The sequence below is a fragment of the Humulus lupulus genome, chromosome 1 (genome assembly GCF_963169125.1).
Source record: "Humulus lupulus chromosome 1, drHumLupu1.1, whole genome shotgun sequence".
In the NCBI taxonomy this organism is placed as follows: Eukaryota; Viridiplantae; Streptophyta; class Magnoliopsida; order Rosales; family Cannabaceae; genus Humulus; species Humulus lupulus.
In genome coordinates this window covers 254304091-254322646 of record NC_084793.1, presented here as the reverse complement: position 1 = coordinate 254322646, position 18556 = coordinate 254304091, and the positions used below count along the sequence as shown (strand labels likewise).

The window sequence follows — 18556 nt, the reverse complement described above, 5'->3', positions numbered from 1 at the left end:
AAGTCTGGCTTTCCTTTTCTAGCTAATTACTGCAACAAGCTATGAATTCAATTGTTCACATGCTTAATAGCCACTCTATCAGTACTCTTGCAGTACCCTCAAAACCAAAGTGTTGGAAGTCATAAGACTAATAAAAAATCTAAAAACCAAAATCCACAAATTGAAAAACTGTACAGAAACCAAAAATAAAAAAATCTTACTCAAGAAGCGATAATGAGAGGTTGGACTGTCCAAAAGAAGGTTGAATTATCTAAGTTCTATGATATTACTATGAAATGATTCTTAAAATATACATGGTTAAATTAACTAAAACTTATCATGGTTCTTATCATGCATTACTTTTATAGATAAAAAATGTATAAAAATTATTTTTATTATACAAAATGCAGAGCACAATATACTGATTGGAATAAAATCCATGATAATATAAATGATTAGTGTCATTGTAGGCCTGTAGTGCAGTGCCAAAGAGATCCTCTAATATAAATAATATATGGTTCTTCTAGTATTATAAATCAGTAGTGTAGTGCCAAAGAGATCCTTTGGAGTATATGACACACATAAAGACTAGGTCCACATCAAGTTAATATAATACATATTTGGTAAAAAAAAATATACACAAAGTACCCAATCTGCCTTGAATTTCTCGTGATTGTTTAAAATACCTTTTTCAATCAAACATTCTGAAGTTAAAAATTGATATTTCTACTATAACCCACCAGATAATTGTTGCTAAAAAAATTAGCATCTAATTCATTACATACAGAAAGAAATATCAAGTATGCAGCCAGAAAAAACTGGTGCATACAGGGTGGCATGCTTTACTAGACTATATGATCACAATTATCTTCTTCTACATATCCATGGAATTTGAGATGGCCCAACTCAGCAATGCATATATACATACATGTAACATTCATCTAATGAGGAAAAAAGATATAATTTCTAATATAAACAAGAAAAAAAAAAACACAAAGAAAAGCAAAACAGAAAATTGAAGGAAATGATACAAAACCCCAATACCTTAACAGAGGAAACCTGATCAATATTCGCAAGTACATAAATGGAGCATTCAAAAAGTTCGTGCATTGAGTCCTGCTCAAGTTCTTCTGTCTACAACAACAATTATCTAGTTTTAGTTTTGTAGTGAATACTGGATGTATAAATTTATAGCCAGCTAGTACTAAGATAGATCACCAAATACCTTATAACCAACAGAAAGAGCATAAACAGCTCCAGGCAACAGCACAACCATGTGCTCATTTAAAATGGAAGACTCCTACATGTAAACAAACCAGTTAATATAACAATGAAGTTAATATAAAGCATTCAATCTTAAGGTTTGTAAAGACAAAATCTATCAGGATAAAAATCCAAATGTGTACCTCATTTAAAGAGGAAGAACTAGATGAAATTGCATCCTCTGAATCTGGTAGCAGTAACACAAAAGAGAGTTCTTGCAAACTCCTTTAGATGCAAAAATATAGAAACGTATGAGCTCACAAAAGAAAGGTGGAGATGGAGAGAATTTGAAAAGAAACAAACTATTTAATACCTCAGAGTCCACAACAAACTATCATAACCTCAGAGTAGTAACTATCACAAGATTTCATTCTATAGTTGCTAAAATCATAAATGATGTTAAAGTGGTTACAAGATACTCTACAAAGATTACTTGCAAGAGTCTCTATCAATTATGTTTTCATATTAAAAAATATGATTTAAATTGTTTCTTTTATGTTTTATTTGATACTTTTCAAAATTAAATTGATATTTCTGACATTTCATCAATGTTTCCACAATATTTCTGCTATATTTTGACAGATAAAGTTTTATACTCAGAAAAATATCAGAACCTTGGAAAATTCAGATATTTCGAAAGAAATATCACCGATAATATCGATTTTTTCATCCTTGATACTAACCAATTATTTTTTTTAAATCACCACTTTCCTCACATAGTCTAGCTGCTAAACTCTGTTTTAAAAAAAAAATCTCCAGACTAGTATGTCCAGAAATGTTACTCCATCCCCTACTTACATCCGTACATTACCAAGTTTTTCTTGAACTTCTTTCTACCTTTTCCACACATAAAAAAAAATGCTAATACATTAATTCCTGCAGTCCACTCTGAACATATGAAGCAAAAATACTTCCAAACCTATAAAGAGTAGAGCCTCGTTTCAGTAGATGAGCATCAATATAGACAAGACAATGATAACTGTTCTAACCAAAGCGTCCTGCGTCACACTAAGAAGCCTAACCTCCTAATCCAAAGTTAACAAAAATTTGTTACAGCTCATCTAAAACCGGTAACCAGGGTGGTTATTTATATATTTAGTTTCCCTTAATATATTTTACAATGTTCACATCACACAACTCATAAACTATTAGACTCCTAAATTAAGGAAGGGGAGAATTGTTGCATTTTCTTTATAAAAAGTAATAACAATTACAAAAAAGGAACCTTGATATTGCCAAATCAATCAGTTTATGATTTACCATAACCACTTTCCTTTTTTGAGCTTTTCTCTTAAACGTGCATCAGCATGCTCTCTCTTCACCCGCTTCGCAGATGATGATGGCTTATCTCTGTTAACATAAGCCTAAGAAGCAAAATCACATTAGATACTTCTTACCTGAATCTTTATCTCAGGAAATCTTACATAAATCACAACTTTTATAACATGAATAGAAATAACTACCCGATAAAATAAAGCAGCTGCAAGGTCAACAAGACCTTACTGTGACCTACTGAAAGCTCCAAATCTATCATCTTTAGTTGCCTCAGCCCTGAATAAGTATAGATTTAATATTATTTTTCTATTGATAAAGCAAGTTGTATGAATAAAAAGATGACAGTCATCATCTGTATTACAACCCAGGCAGTAGCAAAAATGCTCCTTCTAAAATGTAGTGAAAGACAAAAACAAAAACAGAAACACCTTCCCATAAACATCTTAGATTACAGCCACAAATACCAATCACAAAGAAGAGTGGAGGGTGAGAAGAATGCCTTAAACTCCTTATTATTGAAGATTCATATAGGTATAGATTCAATATTATTAGTATTAGCACCAAAATCAACAATGTAAACAGAGAGAAAAAAGGGAGAAAAACAGAGCTTTTAAGTTGAACTTTTGCAATAGCTTAGGGCAATACAAGCTATATATGGCAGAATAAACCTTACACAACTCAAATGCAACACGACAACTAATTGGGCATCATAGTCACAAAAATACATAAATTTTCAACAAAATAACTCTACAATAGTCAATACAATACTTCAAAATTTAGCAGTGGTTCGACAAAGTGATATAACATATATACCAAGAATCAAATTGCAAGTTAGAGCGTTACCAAACTTATGCAGATCAACTTTTTAAAATCTCCACAAAGTGAATGACTTCCAATCTGTTAGAAACCCTATAATCACATTCATAAAAGAAAACCATTTTCATTTTCAAATTTTCTTACCCAAGTTCCAACTACAAAATAATGCCAGCAAACAAAACAAAGTAAAAAAATCAAAACAAAAGTCACAGAATCATAACTTTACTAGTTCCACTATACATATATATATATACATATTTATATATATGATTTTGATTTTGTAAACTGCTAATATATAGAAAAAATAAAGGTCTCTCTGACCTCCATATTATCAGAACTCCACGGATAAGAAAACATGAGATTTATATATATATATATAGTTAATTAACCTGTGAGAAAGAGGGAGAACGGTTAGGTGGGAATCCAAGGACTACCATGAACCAATCAACAACAACAACAAATAAGAAAAAAAATCCAAGAGGAAACATACCAGATCTTGCTTCCACCATGCGTCGAGGTGATGAAGACACACACAGCGTCGTCGTCGTCCTCCTGGGCAGATTGGTCGAGAAATGAAGAGAGAGAGAGCGGGTAAACGAAGAGAGAGAGAGGGGGTAAACACAGAGAAACAAGAGAGAGAAAGGGGAAATGGGGACCGACTGGTGGGTTTTTTACTTTTTTTTTGGTCAATTGGACCGTGTGAAAATTTTTGGGGGGCTAGGGAAAATTAGGCGCCAATTAAGTCCTGCCTATATACATATACACTTATATATATTATAATACTTTTTGAAAAGAGTTAAATTTTTGTGTTATGGAAATGGGTTTTTGTTGTAGTGCTAGGGTCGTTCTTGTTCTAATTCTCGCTCGATCCAGAGGTAAGAAAATTGCACCCCATATCTGACATGCATGATTATTCATGAGGCATGTTGAGTGCTCTATATGTGGATATTGATTGCATTAAAAATGCATAAGATACATGAGATTAGGGCATGGCATGAATGTTAATTATGAGATTGATCAGATCTTGAGTCTTTGTAATTGTGCATGATTATAATTATGCTTCTGATTACTGAATGAGCATGCCAAATGCCTTATATCTGATTATTTGAAATATAATATATGTCTGTTTGTACTACCTAAATGAGGAAGCATTGAATTATTAGTCAGGGATTGGAAATGGTGTCAGTATCAACTATGAAGCTATGACTCATTAGTCAAGTTCGGCAGTGGTACTGGGCACTGGTCACATGGGATTGACTCATAAGTCAAGTACAGCCTTAGCATGTCAACGTAAGTCGATAAAAGATTAGATCTAATCGAAATCTGTATTGAATGGCTCAAATGAGTATTAATGCCGGACTGACCTCAAGTTTGATGAAAATTAAAAAGTGCTTGTCTAGTCTAAGGGCTAGTTATTTAAATAGAGAACCAGAATGGCTAAGGTGACCTGCATGTCACATGGCTAGGAGGGTATGGGACCTCCAGAGTGAGACACATTAGTCTCCTATACAGAGCGTAACTCATCAGTCACCTATACAGAGTGAGACTCATTAGTCTCCTATACAGAGTGAGACTCATTAGTCTCCTATACAGAGCGTGACTCATTAGTCTCCTATATAGAGCGTGACTCATCAGTCACATATACAGAGTGAGACTCATTAGTCTCCTATACTTAGTGAGACTCATTAGTCTTCTGTACAGAGTATGACTCATAGTCATCTATACAAAGTGTGACTCATTAGTCACCTATACAGGGTGTGACTCATTAGTCACCCACTCCGAGATTGACTTACAAGTCATTTATCAAAGAAGCAGGTCCCCAGAGATTGACTCATTAGTCATCTATTCAGATGCAGGACCCCATAATCATTTATTTCAACTTATTTGCATTCATGATGAAAGCTATTATTGCTAGGCATGACATTATGATTCAATGACATGTTATTACTGTTCATGTGCATATTGAGTTTTCTTGCTGGCCTTCGGCTCACAGGTGGTATGTGCTGCAGGTAAAGGAAAAAGAAAGTTGGACCATCCTTGAGTTGAAGAGCTTAGGTGAGGACGTGTACATATGCGGCTGCTCGACCGCCACGGCCAATGGTTGAAAGCTGAACTAGGGTTAAACCCTGTTTTGCCGCTTAGATCGGCTAGTTATAATTATTTTCTTATAATAGACCTTTAAATTATATTTATGAGATCCCAATGTATACACTAAACGTTCTAATGAAACGTTATATCTTAACCAAAATTTTTAATCCCTAAACCGCTAATCATACTTAGTTACACATTTATGGCCAAATAACTCGATTAGTGAGTTTAGCACTGTTTATAACGCGCACCGTAACGGTCCCTGAAGTTGAGGGTGTTACAGTACCCACTACTAAGGCCCCCTAACTTCCACTTGGACCCAAAAGACAGGAATTTGAACCCCTGCTTAATTAATTGTTATTCATCTAATAATGCAAACCAAATGGGCCTTCACAAATGGGCTAACCCATAAGAGAGGAATTTAAACTTTACACTTTCAACTGAATCCAAAATTTTCTTAACACTTACTACACAATGAAATAATAATAAAAGCAAAAAATAGGTTTCATAAAAAAAATTTACAAACTAGCGAAAAATTTCTAAAACATCATAAATTTAACGATGCGTTCTTATATACGTCTAATCCTCCACATCAGATCCATTATCATACTCAGGGTCTGGTATTCTTCTTATAGATTTAACCTTTCTAACCACACTTGAGTCCATTGGGCTAATTTCTAAAAATAACAGAAGAAAACATTACAAACATATTTGGAAAAAAAATGTGTATACTTACTTGGTAACGAGTAGGTCCTTTGTAGCAATCGTGTGTATTTCGTGGGAATGTTCAGAACCAATATAGCCGTGGGCTCTGATACCACCTGTAACTCCCTAGTTTCTCATAGATTACCGAGAACACAGTGTTGGGTCATAATCATAAATATTTCTCTTTTATTCAATAAAAACATGAAAATAAATACATACATTGATCCACGGTTTTACAAAAAAATAAAAAGAATTGTCTTTAACACAAAAATGAGCAACATTTATATAAAACTTTAAAATAACATGCTTTTATAAAAAAAATAGGCCCATTTGATCTTCCTCGACTATATGATCCCCACGAGTAGATCACGAAGCTCTTAGGTCCCCCTCGCCACCGGCCTTTCTATCATTATTTGCCTGAAATAATAACATCATAAGGGGTGAGCTTCTAAGCCCAGAAAGGAAAATACATACAAACGTTAGTCATATAATCATATAATCAAACATATCCTACTAGAGTCATAACAAAAACTTAAATATACTAATCATATCACATCACAAAACCATAGGTCATATCATAGCCTAAGTCATAATCATAAATCATAATCTAAGTCATAATCATAGTCATAAATCATAAGTCATAGATCACAAATCATAGGTCATAAGTCATAAGTCATAACTATGGGTTTAAGTCATAAATCATAATCATAACTATAGGTCATAATAACAAGTCAAATATAATATAAAGATAAGTGTTTATACAAGGGTGGCAATTAAGCCCCGGACAAAAGTTCGTCATACACCGGATCACTTAGGTCTGTCATAAAGTTTTAGCAACTGAGCCTACTGGACATAGTCCGTCATACATCATTGGAGAGCATAGATCTAGACACACTTACCCCTTTATTGTACCTGAAATGTTAGGTCATACAAACATAAACTATATCATAAATTACATAAACTAAGTCATAATACTAAACTACCTAATTTTCCTTACCAAAAATTGGAATATTGGAGACAAGAGCGGGATTGGAACTCCTAAAACCAAACATAAAGAAACCATAAGTTTCTAAGGAAATGAAGTTTAAGAGAAGATCCAAACCATCGAGATAAGAACTTACCGGAAACCTTATGTTTCAAAGGAATTGAACACCTAACCAAAAGTCACTATCAAAAGTTAGGATTTGAAGAAAAATGAAAGAATAATAGAAACTACAGTGAACTAAACCTGAAGATAATGAATACCTTGGATAGCTTAGAACCTTGATCTATACCTCGAACAACGAAAACACAAAAACTTACTTCCCAAGTGTTTAAAATAGCTTTAGATTTGAAAGCTTTAACCCCCAAAACCTAGTGTTTCTCTCTAGAATAATCTTAGCAGCTTGGAGTCTCTAAACTATGCTTGAATGATGAATGAAATGGCTGAGGAAAGGTCCTATTTATAGAGTTCAAGGAGTGAAACTAACTCCCATTTCAATGAATAAATAAATGATTAAAAATGAATAAATTATTATTTATTCAACATATGCCCATAACTCAGTAAAAAACGTTTAGGAATGAGTCAAGGTTGTTGAAGGCTGTTTCTAGTTCAGAACTCTACGAAATTCAAATATTGGCCACTGGAGCCGATATATCGCCTAGGGTAGGCGATATATTGCCCCTACCATGATATCGAGGGTCCGTGGTTTCGTTCGCCCGAAGTCGACTTGTTTTCCGTATCAATCATAGGTGATATATTGATCCCTATAGCTGCGATATATCGACATACACTGATATTTGAAACACATTTTTTGCACATTTCAGGATAATTTGAAATTGATCAAAAACTACTTTGACTGTGTAAAACGTGATCCTAATAGATAATGGAAGGTTGTAGAGCTTCCAGATCTTTCTTTTAATTAAACTATTCATCAAAATACTTAAATTCTTAATAAACATGCTTGTGACAAGTGTCACGCTCTTAATTATTCTATCTAAACCTTAGGTTATAATAAATTATATTCTTAAGACCAACGATATTAATCAAACCTTATGTTAAAATTAATATTTCTAAACCATGGGTTAAACTTATAAAATCCATAACTATTTCTACGAGTTTCTAACTAAATCCCGACTTTGACCAATATTCACGAAAACTAAAATTCTACAGCTACTACTACTACTGTCTAGCAAAGTAAAATTCTGGGACACTACAGGAGAGTACTTGGATTTTGAATTCGAGGACCATCTGCGGGAGCATGGCATTCAATCCCAACTCAAGGCACCTGGAACGCCACAACAAAATGGTGTTTTAGAAAGACAGAACAGAACGTTACTAGATATGGTTAGATCAATGATGAGTTTCTCATCATTACCACTATCATTCTGGGGCTATGCGATTCAATGTGCGCTGTACATATTGAATGTTTTTCCATCTAAGTCTCTCCAGAAGACACCCATGGAAGTATGGAATGGTTGTAAACCTAGTTTACACCATTTTCGCATTTGGGGGTGTCCTACACATGTGCTTAAAGGAAAGACCGGGAAGTTGGAATCACGCTCTAAAGTGTGCATGTTTGTGGGATATTCCAAAGAGACTAGAGGTGGAACTTTCTATAGTCCAAAAGAAAATAAAACATTTGTATCGACAAATGAAACTTTTCTTGAACATGACTATGTTAATAACCACAAACCTCGCAGTAAGGTTGTACTAGAGGAGATGGTCTCGAATGACGTTGCAAAGTCACCAGCAACAACAAATGAAAAATGGCAAGAGGAAACTGCTAGTTCTAGTCAGAATAGTACCCATATACTATGAATGCGAAACTCAAATTCTTATGTCTGACACAAACAAAGACGATCCATTGACACTCAAAGATGCAATGAATGATTCTGACAAGGAAAAATGGCAAGACGCAATGAACCAAGAAATGGAATCGATGTATTCCAATTCTGTGTTGATTCTTGAAGATCCACTTGAGAATATCAAACCCATTCGTTGCAAGTGGATATTCAAGAAGAAAAGAGGAGCGGATGGGAAAGTAGAGACTTTCAAAGCAAGGATTGTAGCCAAAGGCTACACACATAATGAAGGAGTTGATTATGAAGAAACTTTTTCTCCTGTAGCCATGCTAAAATCCATTCGTATATTCTTATCCATTGCAGCGTGCATGGATTATGAGATTTTGCAAATGGATGTCAAAACAACTTTTTTGAATGGCTACCTTGACGAAACCATTTACATGTCTCAACCAGAAGGGTTCGAAGTAAAATGTCAAGAGGAAAAAGTTTGCAAGCTTCTTAGGTCCATCTATGGACTCAAACAAGCTTCTAGATCTTGGAATATTAGATTTAATGACACAATTAAAACGTTTGGTATTGAACAAAATGTTGACGAACCATGTGTCTATAAAAAAATCAAAGATGGTGTAGTAGTATTCCTCGTTCTTTATGTTAAAGATATATTACCGATTGGCAATGACGTAACATCATTATCAAAGGTAAAGAACTAGTTAGCTGAACAATTCCAAATGAAAGATTTGGGAGAAGCCAAGTATGTTCTAGGCATTAAAATTCTTAGAGATAGACAGAACAAGACTTTGGCACTGTCTCAAGCAACTTATATTGATAAGGTGCTAGAACGCTTTAATATGCAAAACTCCAAAAAGGGTGATATGCCAACCCATTCTGGAGTAGTCCTTTCCAAGGAGCAGTATCCCAAAACACCTCAGGAAGAGGAAGATATGAAATAGTATCCCTATGCCTCAGCGGTACGCAGTCTTATGTACGCTAATCTATGTACAAGACTTGACATCTGTTATGCACTAGGGATAATCAGTCGTTATCAATCCAATTATGGATTGAGTCATTGGATTGTAGTGAAGAATATTCTCAAGTATCTTAGAAATACTAGATATTATATGCTTGTATATTCAGGTGGAGACTAGAACCCCACTGGTTACATTGATTCTGATTTTCAATCAAATAGAGATAATCAGAAATCAACTTCTCGATCAGTGTTTACTCTTGGAGGAGGAGCAGTAGTCTGGCGAAGTGTTGAACAAACCAGCATTGCAGACTCCACCATGGAAGCTGAGTATATAGCAGCATGTGAAGAAGCTAAGGAGGCTGTGTGGCTCAAGAAGTTCTATTCCGATCTGGAAGTAGTGCCAGATGTGGATAAGCCACTAGTCCAATACTGTGACAACAGTGGGGCAGTAGCTAACTCAAAGGAACCATGGAGTCACAAGAGGGGAAACCACATCAAGATGAAATATAACTTGATCAGAGAGATAGTTCATCAAGGAGATGTTGCAGTTATGAAGATAGCTTCCGAGCATAATCTTGCAAATCCTTTCGCAAAGACTTTATCCATGAAATCTTTTAAGGAGCATGTAAGAAACATGGGAATGAGAGAGATGCCTCATTTGCTTTAGGGAAAGTGGGAGATTGTTGAGAATTGTGCCCTAAAAACATATGTAGTAGACATTGTTTTAAGAAATAAATAAATAAATTGATTTTTTCATGCATATATTTTATGGACTATATTATTCTATGATAATATTAAGTAAATATCAGAAAAATGCCTAACTTCATATATGTGATCTAACCATGTATTGGTACGGGAGGATTCTATTTGAGATAAATGAACTTCAATAGTTCGCAATAAAATAAAGTTAAGGAATCTTTAGATTAATTACTACAAGTACGGTCCACTAGTATTATGAATACATGTGATCTAGATCCGGATTACTAGTGTAGTAGGACACTTTAGTGGAAGTACTTTATATATTAGAGAATATATAGAACTGGACCAGATATGTTTATTAATACTTAGTTAAATATCTTAATCCTGAAGTTACTATGAACTCCTGCTTATGTTATATGAGTTCTTTGATTCACTCGTTAGGGTTTGTTAGAATAATCAAGCTAGAAACTTTTGTTTTGGGAACTCATTAATGTAAATGGCTAGGGACATAGTATACAGATATGGAATCTATACCTTCTCGAAGGAGATTGAATAATGGTTCTCTTAAGGGTTGACTTTTGGGACTCAAAGGTTATTGAGATCAAATTCATAATTTAGTTATGAATTAACCTTCACTAGTGAAGTCAATAGTACTTAAGGAAACAAGATATAATTAAAAGGGTAAAACAGTAATTTTATTCCCAATTAATTATGAACCATTATTAAAGGGTTGATTTGTATGTAATGATTATATCAATGGACGCTTTATTATTATAAAGTACTTAGTAAATGAAATGTCTATAATTACAAGAGTGCAGTCTCATATTAATAGTGGAGTAATCATGAGATTAATAAATTAATATTATTTAATTAAAGAGTTTAATTAATAATCACAAATTTATTGGTGGTTGGAATTATAGGTCCATAGGTCCCCACAGCGGCTCTATCAACACTATTCAAGGCAAGAGTTGATATAAAGGGTAAAACTAGTGAAAAGACATATTTAAGAAGAAATTTGTTCTTCGGGCCAAATATGCAATTATGTAGTAATAGTGATTAATTAATTAATTACAAATTAGTTATAATTATAATAATTAATTAATAATTAATTATTTTATTTTTTTCCAAATTATATAAATAATAATTTATTATAATTTTACAAATTATATGAATAATTAATTTATTATAATTTTCAAAATTATAATATAACAAATATTTAATTTTTGAAATTAGTATTTAATTACAATTGGTTTTAATGAATTAGTAGAATTAATTAAATATCTTTATTTGAGTGGGAGATAATAATCTAATAAGTTAAAATTGGATTGAGCTTCAAAGATTGATATTTATTCAAATAATTAATTATATTTGATAATTAGTTAGAAAGATGATAGATTCAAATTTGAATTAATTATCAGGTTGTTGGGTTTTATCTGATAAGGTAGTTTGAATAAATAATTAAATAGTTTTGGAAAAAATCAAACATCCCTAATTTATAGGGTGCTGCACGACACACACAGTCCCGGAACTGTGTGTGGCGTACAGCTATATAAAAATATGGGATAGATTTTTCAATTTTATTTATTTAATTAAGTAATGAATGGAAAATTGAAAGGTTAGTTTTTGATATTTTCATTAATGAGATAATTAATTAATTAAAAGATAAATTGTAAATTGGTTACATATTTATTTTTTAAATTTAAATATTTTCCATATAAGTTAGACTTATCAGAAAATAAATAAGATACTGAATTTATTCGGTCTAAGAAAAAGAACGATATTTTCTATCTCTCCCTAAAAAAGATACAGAACCAATCTCAGGCCTATTCTCCTGATCTCATGTGTTGCGTACATCATGTTGAATCAAAAAAATTCCGTCCTTTATTCTCTAAGTGCCCATACACTTCTTGAGGTGTAGAGAACATTGTGGAAGATCTTGGTGTGAGTATCTGGGAGCAGCTTGGATAGGAAGATCGTTTATTTTACGAAAAGATAGCTAGGACACTTGATAGGCATCAAGAGGAATGTTCTAAATTCTTTTCTTGTTTATGATTAATGTATGTATATTAATGGATCCGCATATTTAAAGGTATTTTAAATATGTTACAATTTTTTTTGTTGTACATTGGGCCATCCCATCACTATTCCGCTGTGTATTAGGAAACTTGTTCATAACAGCGACGACATATTGTCGTTGTAGATGTGGGTGGTCGACAGACTTACAACGACAACATGTGGTCGTTGTAGGAGTTTTTGAAATTCAAATTTTCAAATTTTGTAACCATCTACAGCGATGACATGTCGTCGCAATATCTTAGTGCAACCTAAAAAAGAGATTTCTTACTGCAACCGACATGTCGTTGTTGTAGGTTGTTACACATACAGACCTACAGCGACGCACTTTGGCGACGACATGTCATCACTGTATATCTACAACGGTGAATTCTTTATCTACAGCGACGACAAAAGTCATTGCTGTAGAGTCTTTTTCTTGTAGTGTACCCTACGGACTAGCTCATACTTACATATTGGGGACTTGGTAGTATAATTGAGCGAGAGTATTTATCATAGATATGAAATTTGTAGCGTCTATCTAAGAAGTGAAATGATGATTTTCTTGTAGCTTAGTTCAAGTGTTAAATGATAGAGATCTAATTTTTGTCATTAAGTTTACGAAAATATCATTTGCAAGGAACTTAGTGGTATTTAAGGATAAAAGCATAAATGAGGGGTAAAACGTTAATTAGCACCAATCTCATTAGTAAATCATCTATAGAGGTTTCAATGACGATAATGGTTGTAACAGTGGATAACGTATTTATATTTTGTGCAAAGCATTCTATGAATTCAAGAGTGCAATTTCGATTCTATGGTGGAGTCACAACGAATTAATAAGGTAGTGAAATTATTTTTAAATAAATTCAAAGTAACTTATTGGAGCTTGATTTCATGGATTCATGGTCCCCGCATCACCTTTGAGTAAATCATCTAGAATGACTCAATTAATTGATTTAATTATCAATTAGGATTTTTAAAGTTGACTAGGCCAATTTTTGAAATTTTTACACAAATATGTGATTTAGAGAATAAAAGAGAATACTGTGCATATTGTTAATAATAACATAATATTAAATCGAGTTTCAAATTATAAATAGTTGATTTGAATAAGGATTTAATTAGTTAATTATAAAATGTATAAATAAAAGGGTCTTGAATTTGAGTCCATTGGGCCTTAAATTTAAGACATATCATGAGCCCAACCCATATGGTGTGGGCCAGCCATGATAGGCCCTTATTTACATTTTATTTTTTAATTAATTTAATTATGAAAATAAGCTCATGGATGTGTCTATAAATAGAGTGTTATATCTAGGGTTTACAAATGACTGTTGACAGAGAACAAGTTTTGGTAAGTGCTCAGTCATAAAAAACTCTAGAATTACACTCTTCTAGCCATTCTCGCTTCTTCTCTTCTAGAATCTATCTTATGTGTTGAGAACCAACTAACACTAGTTCTAGGTTGATCGAAGGTTTGGTGAGGATAACTGTGTTGTTGATCCAGTCCAAGTTCTTAAATATACCCTGCTACTACCAAGATTGAAAGGGTTAGAGGACTTGAATGAGGAGTTGTTCCAGTTCCGTTACGTTATGTAAGTTACTAATAATTACTTTACTCTATATGATGTCAATTTCATATGAGCATATTCTAGGAATTTGCATGTTTGTTTGATAATATGTGAATCACATGAAAATAAACAAGATCATGTGATATGTATTTCCTTCAACTCGCCTCAGAGTCATAGGTTGCTAGTTTATTTTGATTGAATATGTATGAATTTGATTGAGATGTTAGGATGTTAATTGGATGGAACATGTTATTTGATGCATTTTTATGTTTTGTGTATATTTAACAATAATTTGGTAGTTTTTAGTTTTTGGGATTGAAAAAGTGCAAAGAATTTTGTTTTGGACTGTTTGAGTGCACCACGAGGGTGGCTGTTGACATGCATGCCAAGGAGGCTGCCGGGTTTCGGGGCTGTACGGATCCGTACGGTGTTCGTACGGTCAGGGCTCTATTCACATAAAAAAAATTAAATTTGATTTTTTTGAGGTTTTTTAAAATAGATATTTTTATCTTTTGGTTGATTTTTTAAATTAGATATTTTGTCTAGTTAAATTCAAAATATTTAAAATGGATTGTCTAATTATTCCAAATATTTGATGTGTTAAAAATTATTTGAATTGGTTATTTGATAATTCAGATATTTTAAGATATTTTTTTTATTTTGTTATCATAAAAATATTAAAATTGGTTATCAAACTATTCAAGATATTTTTATTGTTTAAAATATTAAAATTGGCTATCTAATAATTTTGATATTTTAAAATATTTTTGTTAAAGGATATTTTTGATATTTTAAAATTGGTGAAAATATTTTTAAAAAATATATATTTTCATTCCTAACAACCTAGTTTAAATTAACTATTTAAAATCGAATTCTGTTTGATAAATTATATTTTAAATAATTTAATATTTTACAAATTGTTTAATTAATTATATTGAATTTTGTTTGATGAATTCTATGTTAATTAATTATGTTATTTTTGCAAAATTATTTATTATTGTGGTATATTTGCATAAATTAATAATACATGATCATATAGTAACATATTAGGCTCATCCAATTATTAGCATGTCATGCATCATTATAAAATGACATTTGTGAAATTGGGCTTAGTTGCATATAGTGATGGCCCATATGTTTTGGTAATATATAGTATTTTTGCAAAATAAAACATTCATAATCTGATAAGCTTTATTTGGGACCACTAGAAAATATGAAAGTTAACTTCCTCTTTTGTGCATGATTCCACTTGTGAAGACTCATTTTTTTGCATGATTATAGTAGGCCTAATCAATTAATAAGACAAATGTTTAAATTCATGTCTTTTGGACCTTGTATGTGTTAGGATTTATGCCCTAAAAATATGTAAAGATATTTTATTGATTTAAATAAAAGTATAATTTTATTATATTTGAATGTTATAATTATTGTTTGAATAATTTATATGAATATCAAGAAAATTTCATATTCATTTATGAGGACATGATCTTGTATTAGTATGAGAGAATTAAGATCATATACAATGAATAAAATAGTTAGTAACATATTAAAGTAAGGAATCTTCAATGAATGGTTACTAGTACGGTTTACTAAGCATACAGGATGCAAGTAATCTAGGTTCAAATTACTGATGTGGATAGACATCTTGGAAAATGTATTGTATATAATAGAGATTATATATGACATGACCAATATGAATTAACTATATCTATAAACTTTTTGTTTTCCATAAACACTTAATTCTTATCATAATAGATGATCATTTGTAGACCAGTCTAAATCTCGAGTAGTCATGAACTCATGTTTCTGCTTATTGGATCTTTTGATTCGCTCGTTAAGGTCTCTTAATATAATGAGGCTAGTGACTTTTGTTTTGGATATTCAATATCATGAATGGCTAGGAACATGATTTACAATAATCGAATCCATACTTTCCTAATGGATTGAATAATTATTCCCTTAAGGGTTAATTCTCGAAGTGAATAGTTATTGAGCTCAAATCTATAATTTGATTATAGATTAATTATTCGCTCATGAATTAATGGTACTTAAGGAACAAGAGGTAATTAGAAGGGTAAAACAATAATTTTGACCAGCTCTATTTAACGAACCAATAACTACATTGATTGATTATATCAATGGACTACAAAGAAAACTCTATAAATATAATTCTATAAATACTTAGAGTGAAATTCCATATTTATATTGGAGTAATCTTGGAATTAATAAATAAGAATATTAGATTAAAGAGTTTCATTAATAATCTGGTTTATTGGAGCTTCATATTATAAGTTCATGGTCCCTAGGTCACCTCTGTCCTACACTATCAAGGGTAAGGATGTCAAACCAAAAGATTTGTAGAGAGATGGACTTAATTGCAAAAAGATTAATTTTTCAAGGCAAGAAATATAATTATGAGATAGTTATGGGCAATTGATTAATTTTGAATTAATTAATTGTTTAACTATACAATTTTATTTTGAAAATTTATGTTAAAATAAATATTAATGATGTTTGGACTAATATAGAGAGAAATAAATAATTATCTTATTATAAGATATTTATTTATTTAAAACAGATATTTTAAGATAAAATTAATTTTCATTGACTTATATTTATTTTGATAAATATATTATCTTAAATATCAATTAAAAAAACAAATAAGAAAATCAGGGAATGAGAGAGAGTGACTCATGCCACACTCACTGCATAGTGAGTGTGTGGCACCACTTTCAGAGACTCTTATCCTTGAGATTTGAATTTTTATTTCAAATTAATTTGTTTATTTAATTATTCTTTTTAAACATGATTTAAATTAAATAATTATATAAGTTGTAGCTGTAATTACCCAAATTTCCTAATAAGGCTTAGGACCTTGATTAGGAGGTCGGGGGCGGGGGGGGGGGGGGGGGCATAATTGATTTATTATGCCATTAAATGATTATGTGAGTTATATTATTATATGATGATAAATGCATGCATATGGATCCACTTTTCATTATAACGACATTTTGTAATTTGGCCCGTTGAGGGCATAGTTGTATATTTTCATGCATGATGGTGAATTATGAATGAGGCCACATTATAATGTGGATTTTTTCGAGCTACTCGGCATAAGACGATCTTTGGATGCAAGTTAACGGTTTGGTCATAACGGGGTTAATTTACGGGCTCGGGGTGAGTCTCGGGGTAATTTCATGATTAGTACATTACCGAGAATTATAGGGTAATGGGATATGATTTATTAGTATTTGAAAATATTGGGAATAACGGGAATTGGAGGATGTTAATTATAATTAACGAGATAGACGGGAAAGGACGATTTTTCCCTTGCTAGCTTCAAAGGAAATTATTTAACCTAGGGGCATTTTTGGTCTTTTGACCAAAGGATATATTTAAAGTAGGAAGGCTATGGATTTAAGGAACCAAAAACAGAGCTTCTCTCCTCTTCTTCCCGATCATCCTTTCTTCTTCTTCTTCCTTTGAAATTTTGAAGCTCCAATTGAGGATTAAAGCTAGGGAATCAAGCCTTGATGGTCTAGGATGGTGTTCTACCATTGAAGAGGGTTTAATCTTGAGCTTGAGGTAAGAATTCAGCCATGGAAACTCTGGTTTATGCCCTGTTTTTTTAATTGAGTTTCAGTTGGAATTTTGGATTTGATAGTTGTGAATTCAATGAAGTTTTTGGGAAAGTTTGATTGGGTTTGGATGCCTAAGACTTGTAGGTTTGGTTTTTGAGTTCATTTTTAGGTTTAGTTGAGGTTTGGAAGCAGCTTTTGAAGTTTGGAAATTGGAGAACACGAAGGGTACAAACCAAGGCTCGAATACCCTAGTTCTGGCGCTACAACGTTGTTCAGGGCATGGCAGCTTTGGTTGTAGCGCCATAGCGCTTGGGGGGCAACGCTGTAGCGCTACCCTATTTTTCCAAGGCATTCTTTTGGGTACTTTTAAGGGTTTTTGGCTTGGGGTTTCAATTCTTAAGGCTTGTGATCGAATTTATTAACCGTGTTAATTAGTAGGATTCGAGGTCCTGGGAGCGAGGTTTAGATCATGAACCTTTTATTGTTGATTTTATTGATGGAATTCCATATTTGGTTATGACTAGGTGACCGCTAAGGGACCAAAGGAACGATCATTCTCAAGGGTCGTTCTTTTATTATTTAACGATCGAACCAGAGGTAAGAAAACTACACCCAGTACGTGACATGCATGGTTTTTGATGAGGCATGTTGAGTGCTCTATATATGGACAATGATTGCATTGTAAATGCTAGCAGCTCATCTGATTACGATATATGTGATTATGGCATAGCATGAATGTGAAACATGGAATTCCCCAGAGCTTGAGTCTCTGT

General features: G+C 32.5%; 1 protein-coding gene across 4 annotated transcripts; it reads right to left on the bottom strand.

Moving 5' to 3' along the window:
* Positions 1-561: 561 nt before the first annotated feature.
* Positions 562-4163, bottom strand: LOC133831810 (uncharacterized). 4 transcript variants are annotated; one of them, XM_062262227.1, is made up of 7 exons: positions 3824-4158; positions 3655-3722; positions 3361-3426; positions 2706-2793; positions 2503-2592; positions 1386-1467; positions 562-1279 (listed from the first exon to the last, which is right to left on the bottom strand). In XM_062262227.1, the coding sequence occupies exons 4-7, from the start codon at positions 2774-2776 to the stop codon at positions 1184-1186; spliced, it is 339 nt and encodes a 112-aa protein (XP_062118211.1). In that variant the 5' UTR covers positions 2777-2793; positions 3361-3426; positions 3655-3722; positions 3824-4158; the 3' UTR covers positions 562-1183. The 4 variants fall into 4 exon arrangements, with proteins under 4 accessions (XP_062118211.1, XP_062118219.1, XP_062118214.1 ...); XM_062262235.1 differs by lacking the exon at positions 3361-3426 and having other exon boundaries at positions 3824-4163; XM_062262230.1 differs by lacking the exon at positions 3655-3722 and having other exon boundaries at positions 3824-4163.
* Positions 4164-18556: the final 14393 nt, after the last annotated feature.

Bases quoted from the DNA above. Each gene is read 5' to 3' on its own strand.
- LOC133831810 (XM_062262223.1), bottom strand. The intron at 2,593-2,705 runs GTAGTTATTTCT...TTATGTTAACAG, and splicing joins CAGCTGCTTTATTTTATCGG to AGATAAGCCATCATCATCTG. The intron at 1,468-2,502 runs GTAAATCATAAA...TTGCATCTAAAG, and splicing joins AAAAAAGGAAAGTGGTTATG to GAGTTTGCAAGAACTCTCTT.